This window comes from Oncorhynchus keta, chromosome 35 (assembly GCF_023373465.1).
Source record: "Oncorhynchus keta strain PuntledgeMale-10-30-2019 chromosome 35, Oket_V2, whole genome shotgun sequence".
Classification (NCBI taxonomy): Eukaryota; Metazoa; Chordata; class Actinopteri; order Salmoniformes; family Salmonidae; genus Oncorhynchus; species Oncorhynchus keta.
Genome location: NC_068455.1, coordinates 46,562,136 through 46,587,689, shown reverse-complemented (window position 1 = coordinate 46,587,689; position 25,554 = coordinate 46,562,136). Strand labels below are relative to the sequence as shown.

The following is a 25,554-nucleotide window of genomic DNA, read 5'->3' as shown; positions in this document are numbered from 1 at the left end:
TGGTGACTCTCAAAAAACTTTGCTAGATCACAAACCCAGGGTCTCTTTTAAATGCAACCATTGCAGAAATATTTCACAGAAAAAGTATTTTGTTGACACAGCTTCTAAAATATCAGCTTCTAAAATATCAAGCATTTAATTAACTGCAAAACCACTGATGTCATCTACAGATTGGAATGTCCACAGTGCAAGGTGCTCTACATTGGAAGGACAAAGGCCGCCTTAAGAACGCTTAGCGGAACACAAGTACGTCATCAGGGTAGGCAATAAAGACTACCCCATGGCAAGGCACTACAATTCCTTACACCGTGGCAACCCTGCCTCCCTACAAGCTATGGGTATTGATCATGTTCCGGCCTCAATTAGAAAAGAGGACCGTCTTAAACAGCTAAATCAATGGGAGTGTTTTTGGATTTACAAACTACAGGCCACTAAGTACCCTGGTTTAAATGAAGATATGGATTTCTCACCTTTCCTGCGGAGTCGTGATAGATCCATTTCCTGTCATCTAGTGGACATTTTGCTCTATTGCCCTCAGCTATGTTTAGACTGTTGTTGTCCATGTTTGCTGTGTTCTAGTGTACTATGGAATAGATGGCTCTCCTATTCTTGGCACTTTGCCCAGTCATATGTAAGGTTAGAACTACCTTTCTAGGCGTTTTGATGCTTGTAGCTGAATTATTTTGATAACATATCTACAGTATTTCACATTTTAATGTGTATAGTTTTGCTAACTAGTTGTTGTCCAAACTATTTTGTAACCACTCCCTCTTCAAATTGGGTCTGATTAGACAAATATGTTCAAAAGGGGACATTGTATTAACATTTCTTTGTACTCCCTGATGGTCATACAGTTGAAATGCGTCTGATTTTTAAATCTCTCTGGGATAGGGGGCAGTATTTTCACATCCGGATGAAATGCGTGCCCAAATAAACTGCCTGCTACACAGGCCCAGAAGCTAGGATATGCATATTATTAGATTTGGATAGATATGCATATTATTAGATTTGGATAGAAAACACTGTGAAGTTTCTAAAACTGTTTGAATAATGTTTGTGAGTATAACAGAACTGATTTGGCAGGTAAAACCCCGAGCACAATACATCCAGGGAAAACATTTTTGAGGTCAATCTGTTTTCAATGGCAAGCCCGTTTTAATAGAAATATGCTTGCAGTTCCTATGGCTTCCACCAGATGTCAACATTCTTTAGAAATGGGTTGATGTTTTTCCTTTTGAGTAATGAAGAAGTAGCCCTTTCCTTTCTGGAAGTCGAGCCAACTGGACTCTTTTGTTTGGGGCGCGCGACCTGAAGCTCGCTCCACTTTGATTTTATCCACTATTGAACACAGTTTATCCCGTCTTAAATTTGATCTGTTATCTACTTTTTAAAATACCTAAAGTTGGATTAGGAAAGTTGTTTGAAATGTTTGGACCAAGATTACAGATAATTTATTAAATAATTTGTAGTCATGTTGGGCGAGTTGGAACCAGTGTTCTTTCTGAATCAAACGCGCCAAATAAATTGACATTTTGGGGATATAACGACTGAATTAATCGAACAAAAGGACCATTTGTGATGTTTATGGGACATATTGGAGTGCCAACAGAAGAAGATCTCCAAAGGTAAGGCATGAATTATATCGTTATTTCTGAGTTTTGTGTTGCGCCTGGCGGGTTGAAATATGATTGTCATGTGTTTGTTTGTTGGGGTGCTGTCCTCAGATAATAGCATGGTTTGCTTTCACCATAAAGCCTTTTTGAAATCTGACACGGTGGCTGGATTACCAAGAAGTTAAGCTTTATTTTGCTGTATTTCACTTGTGATTGTATGAAAGTTAAATATTTATAATAATTTTATTTGAATTTGGTGCTCTGCCATTTTGCCGGATGTTGTCAAAACGATCCCGCTAACGGGATTTGATACATTAGAAGTTTTTTTTTTTTCAACCTTTGTTTCCGTTGAACATGTCATATAAATAAGGCATTTTAATTAATTATATGAAGAGTGCCTTGGTCCTCCTTTCTTTTTTGAAAACTGTTTCATTTTATCTCTGGGACCCTCAGGATGACAAATCAGAGCAAGATTACTGAATGTAAAGCACATTATTTACCTTCAGAGGTGAATGTATCAAACCAGTTGCTGTGATAAAATGTTTTATTGTTGTGCACAATCCTCAAACAATAGTATGGTATTTTTTTTGCTGTAATGGATACTGTAAATTGGACAGTGCAGTTAGATTAATATCATTATAATGTTTCCGCCCATATAAAACATGTCTATGTTCCGGAAAGTGGGCTGTTGTTTACAATATCATTCTAATCACATTATCGCATATTGAGCCACAACCGTACCGGTTTAGGGACAACGATAAAATGTATACAATGTCGATCCATTTAAGCAAGCTCTGAATTGCGTGCTTCATGGGATCCAGGGAATGATATAGATCTCATGGCAGACATGATTGAAATGGATGGTTTGGTATTAAGATTGTATGCACACACCCTGCTGTGTGATTTAGGGTGTAGAGAAAGAGCACTTCCTCTGTACGTGTCTTGCAAGCTTCGGTTGGAAGCTTGATGCACTGCTTGATCAAAGTGGTGTGCAGAGACTGATTTCTGGTAGTTTTCCTCAAGGCCTTACTACATTCATCTAAACATTGTCTTCTGATCGCATATCTTGTTTTTCCCATTTATATTATTTTGCTTATGGTGAATTATTAACTTTTACCTCTTCGTTAACTGTCCACTCCTTATTTTCCTCCCCCAGGTGCTCTCTCTCGTTCCCTCTCTTCCTCTTCATCCTCCCTGGACTCCAGACATGGCCTGACCGTGCAACCTCGGCCGTTTCCACGACAACGGCCTCCCGCAAGGCAGCGGCAGGAACGGCTTCAGCCCAGCTCCAAAACCATGCCCCCTCCGACCCGGTCTAATCCCAGCCCAAGCCTCATTGGTACTGCACTCTCGTGTCATAATTTCAAACCAATGAAATCCACCTACGTTGCTTTGAGTGATATCCATGTACCTTATATGGTGGAACCAGTTTAAAGTCGTAGAGGAGCCTTCATTTCGCTCTCTAATCCGATTATTAGTTAGTTACATTGACAATTGAGAGTCACATCGATGAGTGAGCTCTGTAGCAGTATAGCCGATAATTACTTTAGTATTGACCTTGAGGCCATGGTAATGTTGAGAGCTGAAATGACTATTATTATTATGTCCAGGAAGGTGCTTGAATAATAAGTCATAATTATGATGGTGGCATTAGAGAACATGATGGTGATTATTTTAATGGCTCCCCTGATGTTACAGCTGCTTACGGTGTTGGTAAAATCATTAATATTCTCCCTCCCCCTCCCATGTTCCAGTACCCCGGAGCCGGACTCCCTCGGCCAGTAGCTCTGTGTGTGACGGGCCTGAGGTGCGCCTAGGGGAGAGGGTGTTGGTGGTGGGCCAGAGAACAGGGGTGGTCCGCTTCTACGGCAAGACCAACTTTGCCCCAGGTCAGATCACTGTCTATACCCCAAACCCACTACACACATCATTCTACATCCACTGGTAACCATGAGAACTAGCATAATAACTACCATACTAACAGGGTTGCGGTCAATTATGTTTCAATTCAGTCAATACGGAAAGTGTATGAAATGACCGAGTCACCCATGATTCACCAAACAATATTTTGAAAGAGGAAGTTAAGTATTTTAAGCATGTTTTCATTTCAGTCTCCTCTATATCCACTACGACTCATGTGAAGGTCAAATTTCAGAGGAGGAACTTCTTGATGCAATTACAGCCTTTAAGTCTGGCAAAACTCCAGGGCTGGATGGCATACCTGTGGAGGTATACAGTGGCTTGCAAAAGTATTCACCCCCTTGACATTCTTCCTATTTTGTTGCCTTACAACCTGGAATTAAAATCGATTTTGGGGGCGGGGGGGTTGTATTGTTTGATATACACAACATTTCTAACACTTGAAGTTCCAAATATTTTTTTATTGTGAAATTAACAAGAACAAATACAAAAAATTAAAAACTTGAGCGTGCATAACTATTCACCCCCCGAAGTAAATACTTTGTAGAGACACCTTTTGTAGCAATTACAGCTGCAAGTCTCTTGGGGTGTGTCTATATAAGCTTGGCACATCTAGCCACTGGGATTGTTGCCCATTCTTCAAGGCAAAACTACTCCAGCTCCTTCAAGTTGGATGGGTTCTGCTGGTGTACAGCAATCTTTAAGTCATATCACTGATTCTCAATTGGATTGAGGTCTGAGCATTGACTAGGCCATTCCAAGACATTTAAATGTTTTCCATTAAACCACTCGAGTGTTGCTTTAGCAGTATGCTTAGTATCATTGTCCTGCTGGAAGGTGAACCTCCGCCCCCGTCTCAAATCTCTGAAAGACTGAAACAGGTTTCCCTCAAGAATTTCCCTGTATTTAGCTCCTTCCTTCAATTCTGACCAGTTTCCCAGTCCCTGCCAATGAAAAACATCCCCACAGCATGATGCTGGGTTTGCCAAAAAGCTCAGTTTTAGTCTCATCTGACCAGAGTACCTTCTTCCATATTTTTGGGGAGTCTCTCACATGCCTTTTGGCGAACATCAAACATGTTTGCTTATTATTTTCTTGACACTCTTCTGTAAAGCCCTGCTCTGTGGAGTGTATGGCTTAAAGTGGCCCTATGGACAGATACTCCAATCTCATCTGTGGATCTTTGCAGCTCCTTCAGGGTTATCTTTGGTCTCTTTGTTGCCTCGGATTAATGCCCTCCTTGCCTTGCCTGTTCTATAATTTTTGGTGGGCGGCCCTATCTTGGCAGGTTTGTTTGTGTGCCATATTCAATCAATCAAATTTTATTTATATAGCCCTTCGTACATCAGCTGATACCTCAAAGTGCTGTACAGAAACCCAGCCTAAAACCCCAAACAGCAAGCAATGCAGGTGTAGAAGCACGGTGGCTAGGAAAAACTCCCTAGAAAGGCCAAAACCTAGGAAGAAACCTAGAGAGGAACCAGGCTATGTGGGGTGGCCAGTCCTCTTCTGGCTGTGCCGGGTGGAGATTATAACAGAACATGGCCAAGATGTTCAAATGTTCATAAATGACCAGCATCGTCGAATAATAGTCAGGCAGAACAGTTGAAACTGGAGCAGCAGCATGGCCAGGTGGACTGGGGACAGCAAGGAGTCATCATGTCAGGGAGTCCTGGGGCACGGTCCTAGGGCTCAGGTCAGTTGAAACTGGAGCAGCAGCATGGCCAGGTGGACTGGGGACAGCAAGGAGACATCATGTCAGGTAGTCCTGGGGCATGGTCCTAGGGCTCAGGTCCTTACGAGAGAGAGAAAGAAAGAAGGAGAGAATTAGAGAACGCACACTTAGATTCACACAGGACACCGAATAGGACAGGAGAATTACTCCAGATATAACAAACTGACCCTAGCCCCCGACACAAACTACTGCAGCATAAATACTGGAGGCTGAGACAGGAGGGGTCAGGAGACACTGTGGCCCCATCCGAGGACACCCCGGACAGGGCCAAACAGGAAGGATATAACCCCACCCACTTTGCCAAAGCACAGCCCCCACACCACCATATTCTTTCCATTTTTTAATAATGGATATAATGGTGCTCCGTGGGATATTCAAAGTTTCTGATATTTTTATAACCAAACCCTGATCTGTACTTCTCCACAACTTTGTCCCTGACCTGTTTAGAGAGCTCCTTGGTCTTCATCGTACTGCTTGCTTGGTGGTGCCCCTTGCTTAGTGGTGTTGCCGACTCTGGGGCCCTTCAGAACAGGCGTGTATATATACTGAGATCATATGACAGATCATGTGACACTTAGATTGCACACAGGTGGACTTTATTTAACTAATTATATGTCTTCTGAAGGTAATTGGTTGCACCAGATCTTATTCAGGGGCTTCATAGCAAAGGGGGTGAATACATATGCACGCACCACTTTTCTTTTATTTTTTCTAGAATGTTTTGAAACAAGTTTTTTTTTAAATTTCATCTCACTTCACAAATGTGGAATCTTTTGTGTATGTCCATTACATGAAATCCAAATAAAAATATATTTAAATTACAGGTTGTAATGCAACAAAATAGGAAAACCGCCATGGGGGTGAATAGTTTTGCAAGGAACTGTACCAATCCTTTTTTTGATATACTCAGAGGACTGTTATTAGCATGTTTTAACCACTCATTTTTACTGAAACAGGGTCCAAGTTGTAAACATAAAGATCTAGTCCATTAAAAAAAATTGAGACCTTTTACACTTCTGTGTTGTGATGTAAAATGCGTAGCACATTAAAAAGGTGTTGTCAGATATTATTCATCCTAATCAGACATGTTTTTTACATGGACAATATTTTGGAGATTATGTAAGTACTGGAAACAATAGAACACTAATGGAAAACATGGAAAACCAGGCCTGGTATTCATAGCTCACTTTGAAAAGGCTTTTGATAAAGTTCTACTGGAGTTTATATATAAATGCCTGGAATATTTAAAGGTTTGAGAATCTCTTATAAAATGGGTTAAAGTTATGTATAGTAAATAATGGCTTCTTCTCAAAGTGTTGGAGTAAAACAAGGTTGTCCACTATCGGCATATCTATTTATTATTGCCATCGAAATGTTAGTTGTTTAAATCCAACCGATCCAACAATAATATCAAAGGGTTAGATATCCAGGGCATTAAAATAAATGTAATTGTAGGCTGATGTTGTCTTTTAAATCCATATTTTGGATCCCTCATAGATTATCTATTTTTTCTAGCCTCTCTGGATTACAACCGAATTATAATAATTTGTACTATATTATGTTTTGGATCACAACTTTTACATTATCGTGTAGTTTATCAATAAAATGTTCTCTTGGTGATGTGGACATACTCGGTATACATATCCCGAAAGAGAGTAATTATCTTAATAGAAAGGTAGCAAAGATAGATACGATCTTGCTTCCTTGGAAAGGAAAAACCTGTCTGCCTATGGAAAAATCACCCCGATTAACTCTTTAGTCATGTCGCAGTTTACCTATTTGCGTATGGTCTTGCTTATACCTGTTTTATTAACCTCTTGCTTCTACCTGGCACGCAGGCGTCCCATCTAGAGCTCTGGAAATGCAAATGCGCTACGCTAAATAGTATAGTATTAGTTAAAACTCAAACGTTCATTAAAATACACATGCAGGGTATTGAATTAAAGCTACACTCGTTGTGAATCCAGGCAACAAGTCAGATTTTTAAAATGCTTTTCGGCGAAAGCATGAGAAGCTATTATCTGATATCATGTAACACCACAAAAGACCCGCAGGGGACGTAAACAAAATAATTAGCATATTCGGCGCTACACAAACCGCACAATAAAATATAAAACATTCATTACCTTTGACCATCTTCTTTGTTGGCACTCCTAGATGTCCCATAATCACTATTGGGTCTTTTTTTTTCGATTAAATCGGTCCATATATAGCCTAGATATCGTTATATGTAGACTGTGTGATAAATGAAAAAAAATAGCGTTTCATAACGTAACGTCATTTTTTAAAATTCAAAAAGTCGGCGATAAACTTTCACAAAACACTTTGAAATACTTTTGTAATGCAACTTTAGGTATTAGTAAACGTTAATAAGCGATCAAATTAATCACGAGACGTAGTGTTTTCTATAGGGATCCATCTTGAAATATTGTCCGTCTATTTCTCAACCAAAATATCCGGTCGGAGACCGGAAGAAATGGGCTGTCTCTTGTTCGTTTGACCAAGAAACAAATCCTAGGCAAATGACAAGACTGTTGACATCGTGTGGAAGCTGTAGGTACTGCAACCTCAGCCATATTTAATGTCTTTCGCCCATAACAATGGGTTGAACCGGCGGATGGATATGTTTTTCCACTTTCAGTGATCAGATTTTCCTGCACTTTTCAATGAAACGCACGTTATGTTAAAGCCACAGCCGTGATTTAACCAGTTTTATAAACGTCTGAGTGTTTTCTATCCACACATACTAATCACATGCATATACTATATTCCTGGCATGAGTAGCAGGGCGCTGAAATGTTGCGAGATTTTTAACAGAATGTTCGAAAAAGTAGGGGGTAAGCTTAACAGGTTAATTATATGAGCTAAAAATATAACATTTTATTTGGAATGGCAAGGCAGACAAAATGTAAAGGGGCCTATTTTTAGAATATGAATTTGAAGAGCTGAAGACGTCAGTCATACAAAAGTTATACTTAAATCCAAACTGGTTCTCTAGAAATTAATAAGAATGTCTCACCCCATGTTCAAGAAAGGCCCTTTTCCCTTTATTCAGTTTATAACCTCTTACTTTCATTATTTGAAAATGAAATAATCTCCAAAATATTGCTATTTTAAAAACAAGCCATATAAAGTTGGTTGAAATTTCAGTTTAATCCACCAGAAAACACAGAACAAATAATGCAACAAATATTGTGCTTCAACTCAAAAAAAGGTATAATCTTTGTAAAGGATATCATAAATAGGACTTGTCAAGTTATGTCACACATGCAGCTAACTAAAATATATGGAAATGTCTGCTCTACTCAAAATTACAACCAACTAATTGCAGCATTACTGCAAATATGGAAGAGGCAAGTGGAAGAGGGAAAAGTAAGGAACTTCTCTGCCGGCCCTTCATTAGACCAAAATTGGTTAAATAAAATAGCGATGAATGGAAAAAAAGTATACCAGTTTAATTCAAGGACCAAAAAAATCACAACTTTGCCATATAAACTCAAGAAAAAAAGAAACGTCCTCTCACAGGCAACTGAGTTTATTTTCAGCAAATTTAACGTGTAAATATTTGTATGAACATGACAAGATTCAACAACTGAGACAAACTGAACAAGTTCCACAGACACTTAACTTACAGAAATGTAATAACGTGAACAAAGGGGTGGTCAAAATAAAAAGTGTCTGGTGTGGCCACCAGCTGCATTAAGTACTGCAGTGCATCTCCTCATCATGGACTGCACCAGATTTGCCAGTTCTGTGAGATGTTACCCCAGTCTTCCAACAAGGCACCTGCAATTTCCCGGACATTTCTGGGGAGAATGGCCCTAGCCTTCATCTTCCGATCCAACAGGTCCCAGACGTCCTCAATGGGATTGAGATCTGGGCACTTTGCTGGCCATGGAATAACACTGACATTCTGTCTTGCAGGAAATCACGCACAGAACGTGCAGTATGGCTGGTGGCATTGTCATGCTGGAGGGTCATGTCAGGATGAGCCTACAGGATGGGTACCACATGAGGGAGGAGGTTGTCTTCCCTGTAACGCACAGCGTTGAGATTGCCTAAAATGACAACAACCTCAGTCCGATGATGCTGTGACACACCGCCCCAGACCATGACAAATCAAATCAAATGACAAAACCATGACAAAACCTCCACCTCCAAATCGATCCTGCTCCAGAGTACAGGCCTCAGTGAAACGCTCATTCCTTCGACAATAAACACAAATCAAACCATCACCCCTGGTGAGACAAAACCGCGACTTGTCAGTGAAGAGCACTTTTTGCCAGTCCTGTCTGGTCCAGCGACGGTGGGTTTGTGCCCATAGGCAACATTGTTGCCGGTGATGTCTGGTGAGGACCTGCCTTAAAACAGGGCTACAATCCCTCAGTCCAGTCTCTCTCAGCCTATTGCGGACAGTCTGAGCTCTGATGGAGGGATTGTGCATTCCTGGTGTTACTCGGGCAGTTGTTGTTGCCATCCTGTACCTGTCCCGCAGGTGTGATGTTTGGATGTACCAATCCCGTGCAGATGTTGTTAGATGTGGTCTGCCACTGCGAGGATGATTAGCTGTCCTCGTTGTCTTAAGCGTCTCACTGTATGGACATTGCAATTTATTGCCCTGGCTACATCTGCAGTCCTTATGCCTACTTGCAGCATGCCTAAGGCATGTTCACGCAGATGAGCAGTGTTTTTCAGAGTCAGTAGAAAGGCCTCTTTTAGTGTCCTACGTTTTCATAACTGTGACCTTAATTGCCTACCGTCTGTAAGCTGTTAGTGTCTTAATGACCGTTCCACAGGTGCATATTCATTAATTGTTTATTGTTCATTGAACAAGCAATTGAACAATGCAGAGAGTGTGCAAAGCTGTCATCAAGGCAAAGGGTGGCTACTTTGAAGAATCTCATATAAAATGTATTTTGATTTGTATAACAGTTTTTTTGGTTAGTACATGATTTCATAGTTTTGATGTATTCACTATTATTCTACTACTATGTAGAAAATAGTAAAAATAGAGAAAAACCTTTTGAATGAGTAGGTGTTCTTAAACTTTTCACCAGTAGTGTGTATTTACAAAGAAATATGTGGGGGATTGGAAATGATGCAGACCATTATACAATCTATTCGCAATCTAAAAAGTGTTCTGAAATTCTACTGGCAAACGCTTACCTACATACACAAATCTATGGGGCCAAAGGTAAAATCCTTTAAATTCATTTTTATTTTTCGCAAACTGCCACCTAAAGGAAAGACATTGGGCTTGGGTGTGGTTATCGCATAATTGCAATACAGTGAGCTCCAATAGTATTGGGACAGTTACACAATTTTGGTTTTAGCTCTGTACCCCCACACTTTGGATTTGAAATGATACAATGACGTTATAGTGCAGACTGACAGATATAATTTGAAGGTATTTTCATCCATATTCGTTGAACTGTTTAGAAACTAAAGCACTTGTTATACATAGTCACTCCATTTAATTGGACCACAAGTATTGTGACAAATTTACTGCTGTGTATTAAAGTAGTTAAAAGTTTAGTTTTCGTCCCATATTCCTAGCACTGTTAACATCAAGCTTGTGACTCTACAAAGTTGTTGGATGCATTTGCTGTTTGCTTTGGTTGTTTTAGATTATTTTATGCCGAAATATAAATGAATGGTAAATAATGAATTTTGTCATTGGAGGAAACTTTTATTGTAAATAAGAATATAATGTGTTTATAAACACTTCTACATACATGTTAATACGACCATGATCACAATCCTGAATAATTTGTAAATAATGATGAGTAAAAAAGTTAGATGCACAAATATTACCCCCCCCCCCCAAAAAAATGCTTACCTCTTGGAGTATTATGATCGTGTCTATTTATTATACTAAAGGTGAGGGCGCTGTTGATTTTATGTGCATTTTACATTTACTTTTCACTGCATTTGTTGATAACTAATCTAGAAAAATACTCAGGATACATTCAGTAACATAAGAATATTCTTTCTAAATTTGGGGTATGTGCAAAATAAGAAAAATTATTACTAGCATTACACAGTTCCTAGTAATTTCAATGCAATTTTATGACTCAAAGAAGAGTCTTCAACTATAAGGTGCTTTTTTTTATTTTTTAGCTCTGCTGCTGAGGAACTACAGCAAGCAGACTTGTTTTCTTTGGAACACAGCCCTGCATCCCCACCATCATACAATTACTGTTGTTGTTTACACAATCCAACATTTTTCCATTATAAATCGCAATCTGGGTCAGGTGGGCATCATTTCAAAGCTTGTTATGTTGCTGACATGACTAGCTAAATTATAAAATACGATCTTAGTGTTAGGCTTTTACAAGGCAATTCAGAAAAAGGGTTAATGTTCTCCATCACTGCGATTAATTTCAGCTATATGGATTTAGATCCATAATAAAAATCTCCTGGGGGATAGGGGTTCAACGAAATATATTCCCAAATTCCCAAAGTATTCTCAAATACTTTATTTCTTGGTTACGCAGTGTGCACTGAACTGACATGCATGATTATTGCTGACACTCTGATGTTCAGATGAAGGGAATGAAATAGTCTGTAATCCGCTCCATTGCGGTGCTCAACTCAAACAGCGGTGTGTAGCCTACTCTAGCTGCTGGCAAAATAATTCAATGCCTCTACTTTTTCACTCAGGATGTAACTTTCCAGTGCTACTATTCTTGCCATGTAATGTTGTTATTAAAACTAAATCAGACATCCCCATAGTACAATAGTTTACCTATCTACCTAGTCGGCTTGTTCTGTGTTCTATGCGAGAGTCATGTGGAAGTAGGAGTGCTGAGGGTGCTACAGCACCCCCTGATAAATCAGAATTTATAAAAAGATTATAAAAAATGTGTAAGTATAACAAATGTTCACAAAAGTAGTGCACTGGGCCTTTATTACTTCTGTATGAGCAGACCAAAATAGTTGTCAGCAGCACTGGGAGAAAAAATTCTCACAGCATATCCAACCATTGTAATCTAGGTACAAAATTAAAATAAGGAGATGACAATTAGGATTTACAGGTAACATAGTATGATGTTCATTATAATTTACTTAATTCATTTTTAGCAATGTTGCTTTCAAAAAGGTTGCTGCTGTTCCCAAAGATAGACAGTACATGGTTGCTCTATGTATCATTGACCCTGGATAAGCTAAAGACTGGGCTAACACAGCTAACCTTTTAGGTCAATAATATGCTAATTTTGTAAACAATTTGCTGCCTTCATAATCCTGAGAGAAATTGAACTAGATAGTAGCTAGGTTAGCTGACTTTTCTCAAAACAAACATCATTCTGGCTAGCTACTTCATTTCACGCTTGCTAGCTTGTACACAGCCAAATATCACTCCAGAAACACAATGGGTAAATGGCGTTCTAAAATGTTTCATGGTGGAGACAAACAAGGGAGATAATGCAGGGGTTGAGGAGGAGGACGTTGAAGAACGAGTGAGAAGATGGAAGTGGATATGGAACTTGAGGTAAAACAACTGATGGATGGTTGGGCAGTGGGTATGGAGCTCGAGATAAAACAACAGAAAAGGTCACGAAATAGATGTTTCCGCAGTGATGATTTTTCATGACCACAACGCCCGCTTGCATTTTAAGGCCCGCCTTCCCACACCCATGATTTGTTGGGAGAGATGGCTGTCTGAAGAAGACCCATCTTAGACATGTTTTTGTTTGTTTTGTCGTCGTTGCCAAAATAATGTAATTGAAATCAGACCTTTGACACTAATGCCTACGGTCTGGTTTTTGGGACTATTTTGGGATTACACCCATGAGCAATCCCCAGGGTTAAATTCTCTACTGTATGGAGTATCGTCATACATAATATTAAGCATCATAGTACTGTATATTTGTTTTCTCACTTGTTTGTACTCCTGTTGCCAATGCCAAGGCATTTCCTACAAGCTGCCTTAATCAGGGTTAACAATTTGTTTTTAAACATGTTCACCAAGTCAGAAACAAACAGAGCTGGTTTTCAAGGGATTTTCATGTTTGCAAGTTTATGGCAAGTTGTTGATAGTATATTGAAGTATATCATGCTCTTAACACATGTTCTTTACATAGCGATTGCGGTTGCATTGAACATTTCCATTAGCATTGAGTAATAGTGGCAGCAGCATCACTTGACCTCCCCATTAGCAATATGGATTATGCAATGTATACATGATACGTAATATGCAGTGCCTACTGAAAGTCTACACACCACTTGCAGTATTCACATTTTGCTGCTTTATAATTAAGTCTAAAAAGGATTACATTTTTAAAAATCCTACAGATCTACCCAACCTTCTAAATTTTAAAAGTCAAAGATATTTCTAGAACATTTTCCTAATAAATACTTTTTTTTCTTTATGTCTTAGAGTTAATACTTGGTGGAAGCAACAGCTGTGAATAATTTTGAATAAGATAACAAACTTTATACAAACTTCCTGTTATTGCTAATGGATAGAGGTTAGTCTTGGGCGTTTGATCTTTGACCCTATAACTTTCTCACTATTGTTTATGATTCACTCAGGATTATCTGTAGTCATGGTAAAATCCACATTAATGTAAGAGTGTTTAGAAACATATTCGTATTTATAATAAAAGTGACCCCAAAATAACAGTACCTTATTTACCATACATTTCTATTGGGCACAAGTTAATCTGAAACACAACCAAAATCCAACAAAGTTGTCTCAAACTTGATGTAGTCAATCAATACGTGCTAGGAATATGGGAATCGTTAGTGGTGTCAGCAATTTTAACTCATACCTTTTTGAGGATAATAAGTATTACTTGTTTAAAAAAATCTATATCGCTGAGCAATTATATTAGTATAAAATATAATTTCAGACTTTTTTTGACCCTACAATGTGCATTCGGAAAGTAATCAGGCCCCTTGACTTTTTATGTTACAGCCTTAATCTAAAATATTATTCAGCCTTATTATTTTTCCTCATCAATCTAAACGCAATACCCCATAATGACAAAGTGAAAACTGTTTTTTAGAAATGTTAGCAAATGTATAAAAAAATGTAACCTCTCTGGGATATGTGGGACGGTAGCGTCCCACCTCGCCAACAGCCAGTGAAATTGCAGGGCGCCATATTCAAAACAACAGAAATCCCATAATTAAAATTCCTCAAACAAACAAGTATTTTACGCCATTATAAAGATGAACTTGTTGTAAATCCAGCCACATTGTCCGATTTCAGAAAGACTTTACGATGAAAGCACACCAAACGATTATGTTTGGTCAGCACGTAGTCACAGAAAAACACAGCCATTTTTCCAGCCAAAGAGAGGAGACACAAAAAGCAGAAATAGAGATAAAATTAATCACTAACCTTTGATGATCTTCATCAGATGACACTATAGGACTTCTTGTTACACAATACATGTATATTTTGTTCGATAAAGTAGATATTGATATCCAAAAATCTGAGTTTACATTGGCACGTTATGTTCAGTAGTTCCAAAACATCCGGTGGTTTTGCAGAGAGACACATCAATTTACAGAAATACTCATAATAAACATTGCTAACAGAAGTGTTATGAATGGAATTTTAGATCCACTTCTCCTTAATACAACTGCTGTGTCAGATTTAAGAAAACTTTATGGAAAAAGCACATCATGCAATAATCTGAGTACGGCGTTCAGACACAAAAATAAGCCATACAGATACACGCCATGTTGTGGAGTCAACAGAAGTCACAAATAGCATTGTAAATATTCACTTACCTTTGATGATATTCATCAGAATGCACTCCCAGGAATCCCAATTCCACAATAAATGTTTGTTTTTGTTCGAAATAGTCCATCATTTATGTCCAAATACCTCCTTTTTGTTTGCACGTTTAGCCCAGTAATCCAAATTCATGTGGCACGAGCACTAGGTCCAGGCGACAAGTCAAAAAGTCCCGTTACAGTTCGTAGAAACATGTCAAATGATGTAATCAATCTTTAGGATGTTTTTAGCATAAATCTTCAATAATGTTCCAACCGGAGAATTTGTTTGTCTTTAGAAATGCAATGGAACGCAGGTCGCTCTCAGGGGAGAGCCCGTGATTAGCTCATGGCAAACACCTGATTGAAAGAGCTCTCGTTCTCTCCCCCTTCATAGTATAGAAGCCTCAAACAAAGTTCTAAAGACTGTTGACATCTAGTGGAAGCCTTAGGAAGTACAATATGACCCCATAGACACTGTATATTCGATAGGCAATGAAAACTACAAATCTCAGATTTCCCACTTCCTGGTTGGATTTTTTCTTTTACACACACCTGTCTATATAAATCCCACAGTTGACAGTGCATGTCAGAGCAAAAACCAGGCCATGAGGTTGAAGGAATTGCCGTAGAGCTCCGAGACAGGATTGCGTCAAGGCACAGATCTGGGAAAGGGTACCAAAAAATGTGTCCAGCATTGAAGGTCCCCAAGAACACACTGGCCTCAATCATTCTTAAATGGAAGAAGTTTGGAACCACCAAGACTTCCTAGAGCTGTCCCCCCAGCCAAACTGAGCAATCGGGGGAGAAGGGCCTTGGCAAGGAAAGTAACCAAGAACCGGATGGTCACTCTGATACAGTTCTTGTGTGGAGATGGGAGAACCTTCCTGAAGGACAACCATCTCCACAGCGCTCCACAAATGAGGCCTTTATGGTAGAGTGGCCAGACGGAAGCCACTCCTCAGTAAAAGGGGCATGACAGTCCGCTTGGAGTTTGCCAAAAGACACCTAAAGGATTCTCAGACCATGAAGAACAAGATTCTCTGGTCTGATGAAACCAAGATTGAATCTTTGGCCTGAATGTTCAGTTTCATGTCTAGAGGAAACCTGGATGTTTTTCAGTGGCAGGGACTGGGAGACAAGTCAGGATCGAGGGAAAGATGAATGGAGGAAAGTACAGCGAGATCCTTGAAGAAAACCTGTTCCAGAGCGCTCAGGACCTCAGACTGGGGCGAAGGATCACCTTCCAACAGGACAATGACCCTAAGCACACAGACAAAACAACACAGGAGTGGCTTCGGGACAAGTCTCTGAATGTCCTTGAGTGGCCCAGCCAAAGCTCAGACTTGAACGTGATCAAAAATCTATTTTTTAGAGACCTGAAAATAGCTGTGCTATTGGGAGAAACTCACCAAATACAGGTGTGCCGAGCTTGTAGCGTCATACCCCAAAAGACTCAAAGCTGTAATCGATGCCAAAGTTGCTTCATCAAAGTACTGAGTAAAGGGTCTGAATACTTATGTAAATGGCATATTTCAGTAGCTTTTTTTTATGTACATTTGCAAAATGTGAAAAAAAGTTTTTTGCTATGTCATTATGGGGTATTATGTGTAGATTGATGAGGAAAAAACTATTTAATCCATTTTAGAGTAAGACTTTAACATGACAACCATTTGAAAAAGTCAAGGGGTCTGAATACTTTCTAAATGCACTGTAGCTCAGAATTTGAAGTATTTATTTTATACATTCATTATTGCTTATCTTTATTGAGTTTGTCTATAATTTCAGATCCCACTGTATATCATATACGTACATATAGCTATGATTGTGTTTTCTGTACTAGTGTTAAACTCTCCACTGGAGAAAATGTTTGGTATCACTTTACTTGAAATGTTATTGGAACACTACTCTGCAGGATCAATCCTTTAGATACACGAAAGCAAGAACTAGTTGGGTACTATTAAGTGACTGCTTTGGGAAGGTCTGTCTGTCATTCGGAACAACTTCGGTGCCACACAGTTTTGTTTTCGCTTCATTCAGCTATTTTCAAGGTGCTTTAAAAGGGCAATTCATTAAAATAATATATATTTCACCTTTATTTAATCAGGTATGCCAGTTGAGAACAAGTTTTCATTTACAACTGCGACCTGGTCAAGATAAAGCAAAGCAGTGAGACAAAAACAACAGAGTTACACATGGGATAAACAAACATACAGTCAATAACACAATAGAAAAATCTGTAGACAGTGTGTGCAAATGAAGTAAGGAGGTAAGGCAATAGGTAAGGCCATAGTGGCGAAGTAATTACAATTTAGAAATTAACTTGAGTGATAGATGTGCAGATGAGGATGTGCAAGTAGAATACTGGTGTGCAGAAGAGCAGAAAAAAATAAAATAATGAAATGAGGTATGTGGTTGGTTGGGTGGATGGGCTATTTATAGATGGGCTGTGTACAGTTGTAGCGATCGGTAAGCTGCTCTGACAGCTGATGCTTAACGTTAGTGAGGGAGATATACAGTTGAAGTCAGAAGTTTACATACACTTAGGTTAGAGTCATTAAAACTCGTTTTTCAACCACTCCACAAATTTCATGTTAACAAACTATAGTTTTGGCAAGTCAGTTAGGACATCTACTTTGTGCATGACACAAGTAATTTTTCCAACAATTGTTTACAGATTATTTAACTTATAATTCACTGTATCACAATTCCAGTGGGTCAGAAGCTTACATACACTTAGTTGACTGTGCCTTTAAACAGCTTGGAAAATCCCAGAAAATGATGTCATGGCTTTAGAAGCTTCTGATAGGCTAATTGACATAATTCCAGTCAATTGGAGGTGTACCCGTGGATGTATTTCCAGGCCTACCTTCAAATGCAGTGCCTTTTTGCTTGACATCATGGGAAAATCTAAAGAAATCAGCCAAGACCTCAGGAAAAAAAATGTAGACCTCCACAAGTCTGGATCATCCTTGGGAGCAATTTCCAAACGCCTGAAGGTACCACGTTCATCTGTACAAACAATATTACTTAAGTATAAACACCATGGGACCACACAGCCGTCATACCGCTTAGGAAGGAGACCCGTTCTGTCGCCTAGACATGAGCGTACTTTGGTGCGAAAAGTGCAAATAATTCCCAAAACAACAGCAAAGGACCTTGTGTCACACCCTGACCTTAGTATTCTTTGTTTTATTTGTTATTTTGGTTAGGTCAGGGTGTGACATGGGTGATGTATGTGTTTTTGGCTTGTCTAGGGGTTTTGTATGTTTATGGGGGTTATACCTATCTAGGTGTTTTTGTAAGTCTATGGTTGCCTAGATTGGTTCTCAATTAGAGGCAGCTGTCTATCATTGTCTCTGATTGGGAACCATATTTAGGCAGCCATATTATTTGGGTATTTTGTGGGTGATTGTTCCTGTTACCAGTGTTCCTATGTGTTAGTGTTCACGTTACGGGACTGTTTCGTCTTCGTTGATTTTGTCGGTTTATTGTTTTGTTCGTTGTTTAAAGTATCCCAATAAAATATGGATTATCATCACGCTGCATTTTGGTCCTCCTCTCTTTCACCCAAAGACAGTGGTTACACCTTGTGAAGATGCTGGAGGAAACCGGTGCAAACGTATCTATATCCACTGTAAAACTAGTACTAGCCGCTCAGCAAGGAAGAAGCCACTGCTCCAAAACCGCCATAAAAATTGTCAGACTACGGTTTATAACTGCACATGGGGACAAAGATCGTACTTTTTGAAGATCGTCCTTTTTTGTTCTCTGGTCTGATGAAACAAAAATAGAACGGTTTGGCCATAATGGCCATCGTTATGTTGTGGAGGAAAAAGGGGAGGCTTGCAAGCCGAAGAACACCACCCCAACCGTGAAGCACGGGGGTGGCAGCATCATGTTGTGGGGGTGCTTTGCTGCTGGAGGGACTGGTGCACTTCACAAAACAGATGCCATCATGAGGAATGAAAATTAACATCTCAAGACATCAGTCAGGAAGTTAAAGCTTGGTCGCAAATGGGTCTTCCAAATGGACAATGACCCCAAGCATACTTCCAAAGTTGTGGAAAAGAGGCTAAGGACAACAAAGTCAAGGAGTTGGAGTGGCCATCACAAAGCCCTGACATCAATCCTGTAGAACATTTGTGGGCAGAACTGAAAAAGTGCGTGCGAGCAAGGAGTCCTACAACCTGACACAGTTACACCAGCTCTGTCAGGGGGAATGGGCCAAAATTCACCCAACTTATTGTGGGAAGCTTGTGGAAGGCTACCTGAAATGTTTGACCCAAGTAAAACAATTTAAAGGCAATGCTACCAAATACTAATGGAGTGTATGTAAACTTCTGACCCACTGGGAATGTGATGAAAGAAACAAAAGCTGAAATAAATAATTCTCTCTACTATCATTCTGACATTTCACATTTTTTAAATAAAGTTGTGATCTTAACTGACCTAAGACTGGGAATATCTACTCTGATTAAATGTCAGGAATTGTGAAAAACTGTTTTTGGATAAGGTGTATGTAAACTTCCGACCTCAACTGTACATCCCTCCCAACCTTGTAGGCTTACCCAGTATCGGAGGCTTGGCTTGACAATCTCCAAATGTCGTTAACAATGGCAATTTTGACATGTTAATCTTGGTGGGGCAAACTCAACCAATATTTTTCAAATATTTTTTTGCCATTAAATCCACTGCACAACATGTATTATTTCATAATGCCTATTTGGTCTTAAAAGAAAGGAAAATACAATCACGAGCATCCACTTTTTTATGCAATATACCGACGCACAGACAGCACATTGCTCAAACAAAACAATCCTTGCAATATCAACTGGAATTACATGAGTCTATTAAGTCAAATCAAAATCCAACTGTCACATGCGCCGAATACAACAAGTGTATACTTTACCGTGAAATGCTTACTTACAAGCCCTTACCCAACAGTGCAGTTCAAGAAGAAAATATTTACCAAGTAGACTAAAATAAAATGTAATAATAAAAAGTAACACAATGAGGCTATATACAGGAAGCACCGGTGCCGAGTCAGTGTGCGGGGGTACAGGCTAGTTGAGGTCATCTGTACATGTAGGTGTGGGCAAAGTGACTATGCATAGATAACAACCCAACAGCGAGTAGCAGCAGTGTACAAAAGGGGGGAGGGCAATATAAATTGTCTGGTGGTGATTTTTATGAATTGTTTGGCAGTCTTATGGATTGTGGGTAGAAGCTCTTGAGGAGCCTTTTGGTCCTAGACTTGGCGCTCTGGTACTGCTTGCCGTGCGGTGGCAGAGAAAACACTCTATAACTTGGGTGACTTGAGTCTCTGACAATTTTATGGACTTTCCTTTGACACCGCTATTATATAGGTTCTGGATGGCATTCAAAGTATTCAGACCCCTTGACTTTTTCAACATTTTGTTAGGTTACAGCCTTATTCTAAAATGGATTTGAAAAAAAGTCCATATCAATCTACACACAATACCCCATGATGATGAAGCAAATTTTTTTTTGCAAATTTCTATTTAAAAATATTACATTTTTCACATAAGTATTCAGACCCTTTGCTATGAGACTTGAAATTGAGCTCAGGTGCATCTTGTTTCCACTGATCATCCTTAATATCTTTGTACATCTTGATTGGAGTCCACCTCTGGTAAATTCAATTGATTGGACATGATTTGGAAAGGCACACAACTGTCAACAGTAGAAAAGTTTGCACACACCTACTCATTCAAGGGTTTTTCTACATTGTAGAATAATAGTGAAGACATAAACTATGAAATAACACATGGAATCATGTAGTAAACATAAACGTGTTAAACAACATTTTACATTCTTTAAAGTAGCCACCCTTTGCCTTGATGACAGCTTTGCACACACTTGGCATTCTTTCAACCAGCTTCACCTGGAATGCTTTTCTTTGCAATTTCTCACATGGAATAGCCTTAATTTCTCAGAAGAATTATAGACTGATGAGTTTCAGAAGAAAGTTATTTGTTTCTGGCTATTTTGAGCCTGTAACCAAACCCACAAATGCTGATGTGCCAGATACTCAACTAGTCTAAAGAAGGACAGTTTTATTGCTTCTTTAATCAGAACAACAGTTTTCAGCTGTGCTAACATAATTGCTAAAGAGTTTTCTAATGATGAATTATCCTTTTAAAATTATAAACTTGCATTAGCTAACACAACATTCCATTGGAACACAGAAGTGGTGTTGCTGTACGCCTATGTAGATATTCCATTAAAAATAAACCGTTTCCAGCTACAATAGTCGTTTACAACATTAACAATGTCTTCACTGTATTTCCGAACAATTTTATGTTATTTTAATGGAATCATTTTTTGCTTTTCTTTCAAAAACAAGGACATTTCTAAGTGACCCCAAACTTTTGAACGGTAGTGTATTTTGATTTGCATGACACTTTTTTTTGGTTACTTCATGATTCCATTTGTTATTTCATAGTTCTGATGTCTTCGCTATTATTCTACAATGTAAAAAAGAATACAAATAAAGGAAAGCCCTGGAATGGGTAGGTGTGTCCTAACTTTTAACTGGTACTCTCTCATAGAAGATGAATAGAAGATAAGCTTAGGCCTAACCCCAGAGGGATAGAGATATGCTGGTGGCATGCTACGACACCGATGGCTACTGCGTCTGTAATACAGATATAGACAAAGGAAGGTCATTCGTTCATTTTCAATCTGAATTATTTGTATAAGGCATTGTAGTAGTTACTCTGGTAGGCCGGAAACCGTCTTCCTCAGCTCAAGTTCAGCTGTCGGAGTCAGTTGGTACTCAGTGGCAAACTGCCTTCATATCATAGGGCTGCTAAAGTTTAATAATAGCCACACCATACCAAACGTTTCTAAACTTTTTATTAGGGTAAAATCAGAAGTAAGTTAAGCCATTGTTTATAGGGAAGATATGATTAGAAGAGCAATTGTAAACCAGGGAAAAAAGCGCTACTCTCCCCAACCCCCCATTGGTCCTTAACGTCATCCTTTGGAATGCATCAAGCTGCTGAATCTTGTAGAAGACAGTTGTTTAAGAATGTAGATACATTGGTTATTGTAGACACAGCGTGCAAGAGGTTCTTCTACATGAATGCACTTACCCTTGTTTTGCATTGTGATATTTGCAATCAAGTATTGAATGCAAATATTGAAGGGGCAGCAGTAGCCTAGTGGTTAGTGTTGGGCCAGTAACCGAAAGGTTGCTGGATCGAATCTCCGAGCTGACAAGGTAAAAATCTGTCGTTCAGCCCCTGAACAAGGCAGTTAACCCACTGTTCCCCGGTAGGCCGTCATTGTAAATAAGAATTTGTTCTTAACTGACTTGCCAAGCAAAATAATAAAATGGATGGCCTCGAGAAGCTGCTTGATGGCCTCGAGAAACTGCTCTAATCATGGTTTGACTTTGACTGGCTGTCCGCCTCTTTTTCTATCTGTCCATCTGTCCCTCAGGGTTCTGGCTGGGGATCGAGCTGGACAAGCCCAGCGGGAAGAACGATGGCTCGGTCGGCGGGGTGAACTACTTCAGCTGTCCTCCCAAACATGGTGTCTTTGCCCCTCCATCGCGTGTACAGAGGTAAGTACATACCCCTCCTGGCTACTCCATTTTCTATTTGTAAACAACAAACAAAACAAATCTGGAAGGATTGTCTTTAATTATTTCTCACATTTAGAAATGGGTTTAGAGAAAAAAAATTAACCAAACCAAAGTTGCATCTGGTGAATGTCACTGGCACAATTACCATATAACCGTGTAACTGATGGTTATGGATGAAGACTGTGATGAAAATAAAATAACCGCCATATGTGGAATGAACAGCTCACTCAGGGCAACATGATGAAACTACGTGATGAAACTAGAAATAGAATGAATAGAACGGGCTTGGAACCTCTAACCCTGGAAATTTGACTGGTAAACTGAGTACACTCAAAATGGCTGTCTGTTATTGTATTGCAATCTTTTCCATGGTAATGTAGAATGTTCTTTCAAATTATTTCGTAGGAATTAATTAACACAATTTCAGTGCATATTAATGGGTACACTTACTGCTCTACTTCCTGCTTTGCTCCTATGGGTACGCTCACAATGGCCGCCAGTCCACCCATTATGACATCATTGACTTCAATGGGGATGCCAAATTCTATTCATTATATTTCTATGGCAGCACATGCACGTGAGAGTGGAGGAGAGGAGAACCTGTTTTTCTTTCTTTTTTTCAATTTGAGCGGTTATCACAGTGACATCAGTAATTTGGCAGGCCAATAACCATCATCCAAACTTCCATGACCATCACAGCGCTATTCATTACACTTATCAATATTTGGATGGCAGTAACAATGCCATTTGTCAGAGCTGTTGAAATATTTCATTTTTGCTTTCTTGAGGACACTGCTAACAGTCCAGATTGGTGATTTACTAGACCATGGGTGTCAAACAGGGACAGGAAGCTAAGGCCTATTCACAGCCGACTGGGCTGTGTTCATTACGAAACAGGGAAGGCCAAAGGGCTACCTGGGCTGGTCTGTCTGTTAGAAATATATACATCAAATTGTATTGGTCACGTACACGTTTAGCAGATGTTATTGCGGGTGTAGCGAAATGCTTGTGTTTCGAGCTCCAATAGTGCAGTAGTATCTAACAAGTAATATCTAACAATTTCACAACAATACACACAAATTTAAGTAAAGGAATGGAATTAAGAATATAAATATTTGGACGTGCAATGTCGGAGCGGCATAGACTAAAATGCAGTAGAATAGAATACAGTATATATGTATGAGATGAGTAGTGCAAAATATGTAAACATTAGTGTGTGTTGCAATTGTTCCAAGTGTTCCAATTATTAAAGTGACCAGTGATTTCAATTCTATGTACAGTTGAAGTCGTAAGTTTACATACACTTATGTTATAGTCATTAAAACACGTTTTTCAACCACTCCACAAATTCCTTTTAACAAACTATAGTTTTGGCAAGTCGATTAGCACATCTACTTTGTGCATGACACGATACATTTTTCCAACAATTGTTTACAGACAGATTATTTCACTTATAATTCACTGTATCACAATTCCAGTGGGTCAGATGTGTACATGTGGATGTATTTCAATGCCTACCTTCAAACTCGGTGCCTCTTTGCTTGACATCATGGGAAAATCAAACGAAATCAGCGCAAAACTGAAAGCACGTACCACCACATTGAATCATGGCAAGGTGACTGGGAATATGGCAGAAAACAAACACTGTAGTTATTTCCTCTGATAGGCAATCAAACAAGCAAAGTGTCAGTATAGAGACAAAGTGGAGTCGCAATTCAACGGCTCAGACACAAGACGTAAGTGGCAGGGTCTACGGACAATCACGGATTACAAAAAGAAAACCAGCCCTGTCACGGACATCGACGTCTTGCTTCCAGACAAGCTAAACACCTTCTTCGCCCGCTTTGAAGACAATACAGTGCCACAGACACGAACCGCTACCACGGACTGTGGGCTCACATTTTCCGTGGTCGGGGTGAGTAAAACATTTAAACGTGTTAACCCTCACAAGGCTGCCGGCCCAGACGGCATCCCTAGCCGTGTCCTGGCTGGTATGTTTACGGACATATTCTCTCCTTATCCCAGACTGCTGTCCCCACATGCTTCAAGATGGCCACCATATCACCTTCACCCTACCTGTCACCCTAGACCCACTTCAATTTGATTACAGCCCCAATAGGTCCACAGACGATGCAATCGCCATCACAATGCACACTGCCCTATCCGATATGGACAAGAGGAATACCTATGTAAGAATGCTGTTCATTGACTGCAGCATTCAACACCATAGTACCCTCCAAACTCATCATTAAGCTCAAGTCACTGGGTCTTCACCCCTCCCTGTGCAACTGGATCCTGGACTCTTTGACGGGCCACCCCCAGGTGGTGAAGGTAGGAAACAACATCTCCACTCCGCTGATCCTCAACACTGAGGCCCCACAAGGGTGCGTTCTCAGCCCCCTCCTGTACTCCCTGTAAACTCATGACTGTGTGGCCATGCACGCCTCCAACTCAATCATCAGATGACACAGCAGTGGTAGGCTTAATTACCAACAACGACGAGACAGCCTACAGGGAGGAGGTGAAGGCCCTCCGTCAGGAAAATAACCTGTCACTCAGGAAAATAACCTTTCACTCAATATCAGCAAAACTAAAGTGATGATCAAGGGACTTCAGGAAACAGCTGAGGGAGCACCCCCCTATCCACACCTACAAGACAGCAGTGGAGAAGGTGGAACGTTTTAAGTTTCTCGGGGTACATATCACTGACAAAATGAAATGGTCTACGCACACAGACAGTGTGGTGATGAAGGTGCATCAGCACCTCTTCAACCTCAGGAGGCTGAAAAAATGTGGCTTGTCACCGAAAACACTCACTAACTTTTACAGGTGCACAATCGAGAGCATCCTGTCTGGCTGTATCACCGCCTGGTACGGCAACTGCACCGCTCACAACCGCAGAGCTGGTGCAGTCTGCACATCGCATCACCGGGGGAAAACTA

General features: G+C 39.7%; 1 protein-coding gene across 3 annotated transcripts in view; it reads left to right on the top strand.

The window, feature by feature from the left end:
• Window positions 1-25,554, top strand: part of LOC118368558 (CAP-Gly domain-containing linker protein 4-like) — an 83,443-nt gene that overhangs the window by 41,766 nt on the left and 16,123 nt on the right. For 2 of the 3 annotated variants that reach the window (XM_035752752.2, XM_052497085.1), the window contains exons 10-12: window positions 2,770-2,952; window positions 3,368-3,502; window positions 22,468-22,591. In XM_035752752.2, the coding sequence (XP_035608645.1) occupies window positions 2,770-2,952; window positions 3,368-3,502; window positions 22,468-22,591 (442 nt within the window). Of the gene's footprint in view, window positions 1-2,769; window positions 2,953-3,367; window positions 3,503-9,192; window positions 10,937-22,467; window positions 22,592-25,554 lie in introns of those variants that run through there. The other variant, XM_052497086.1, reaches the window with a different exon arrangement.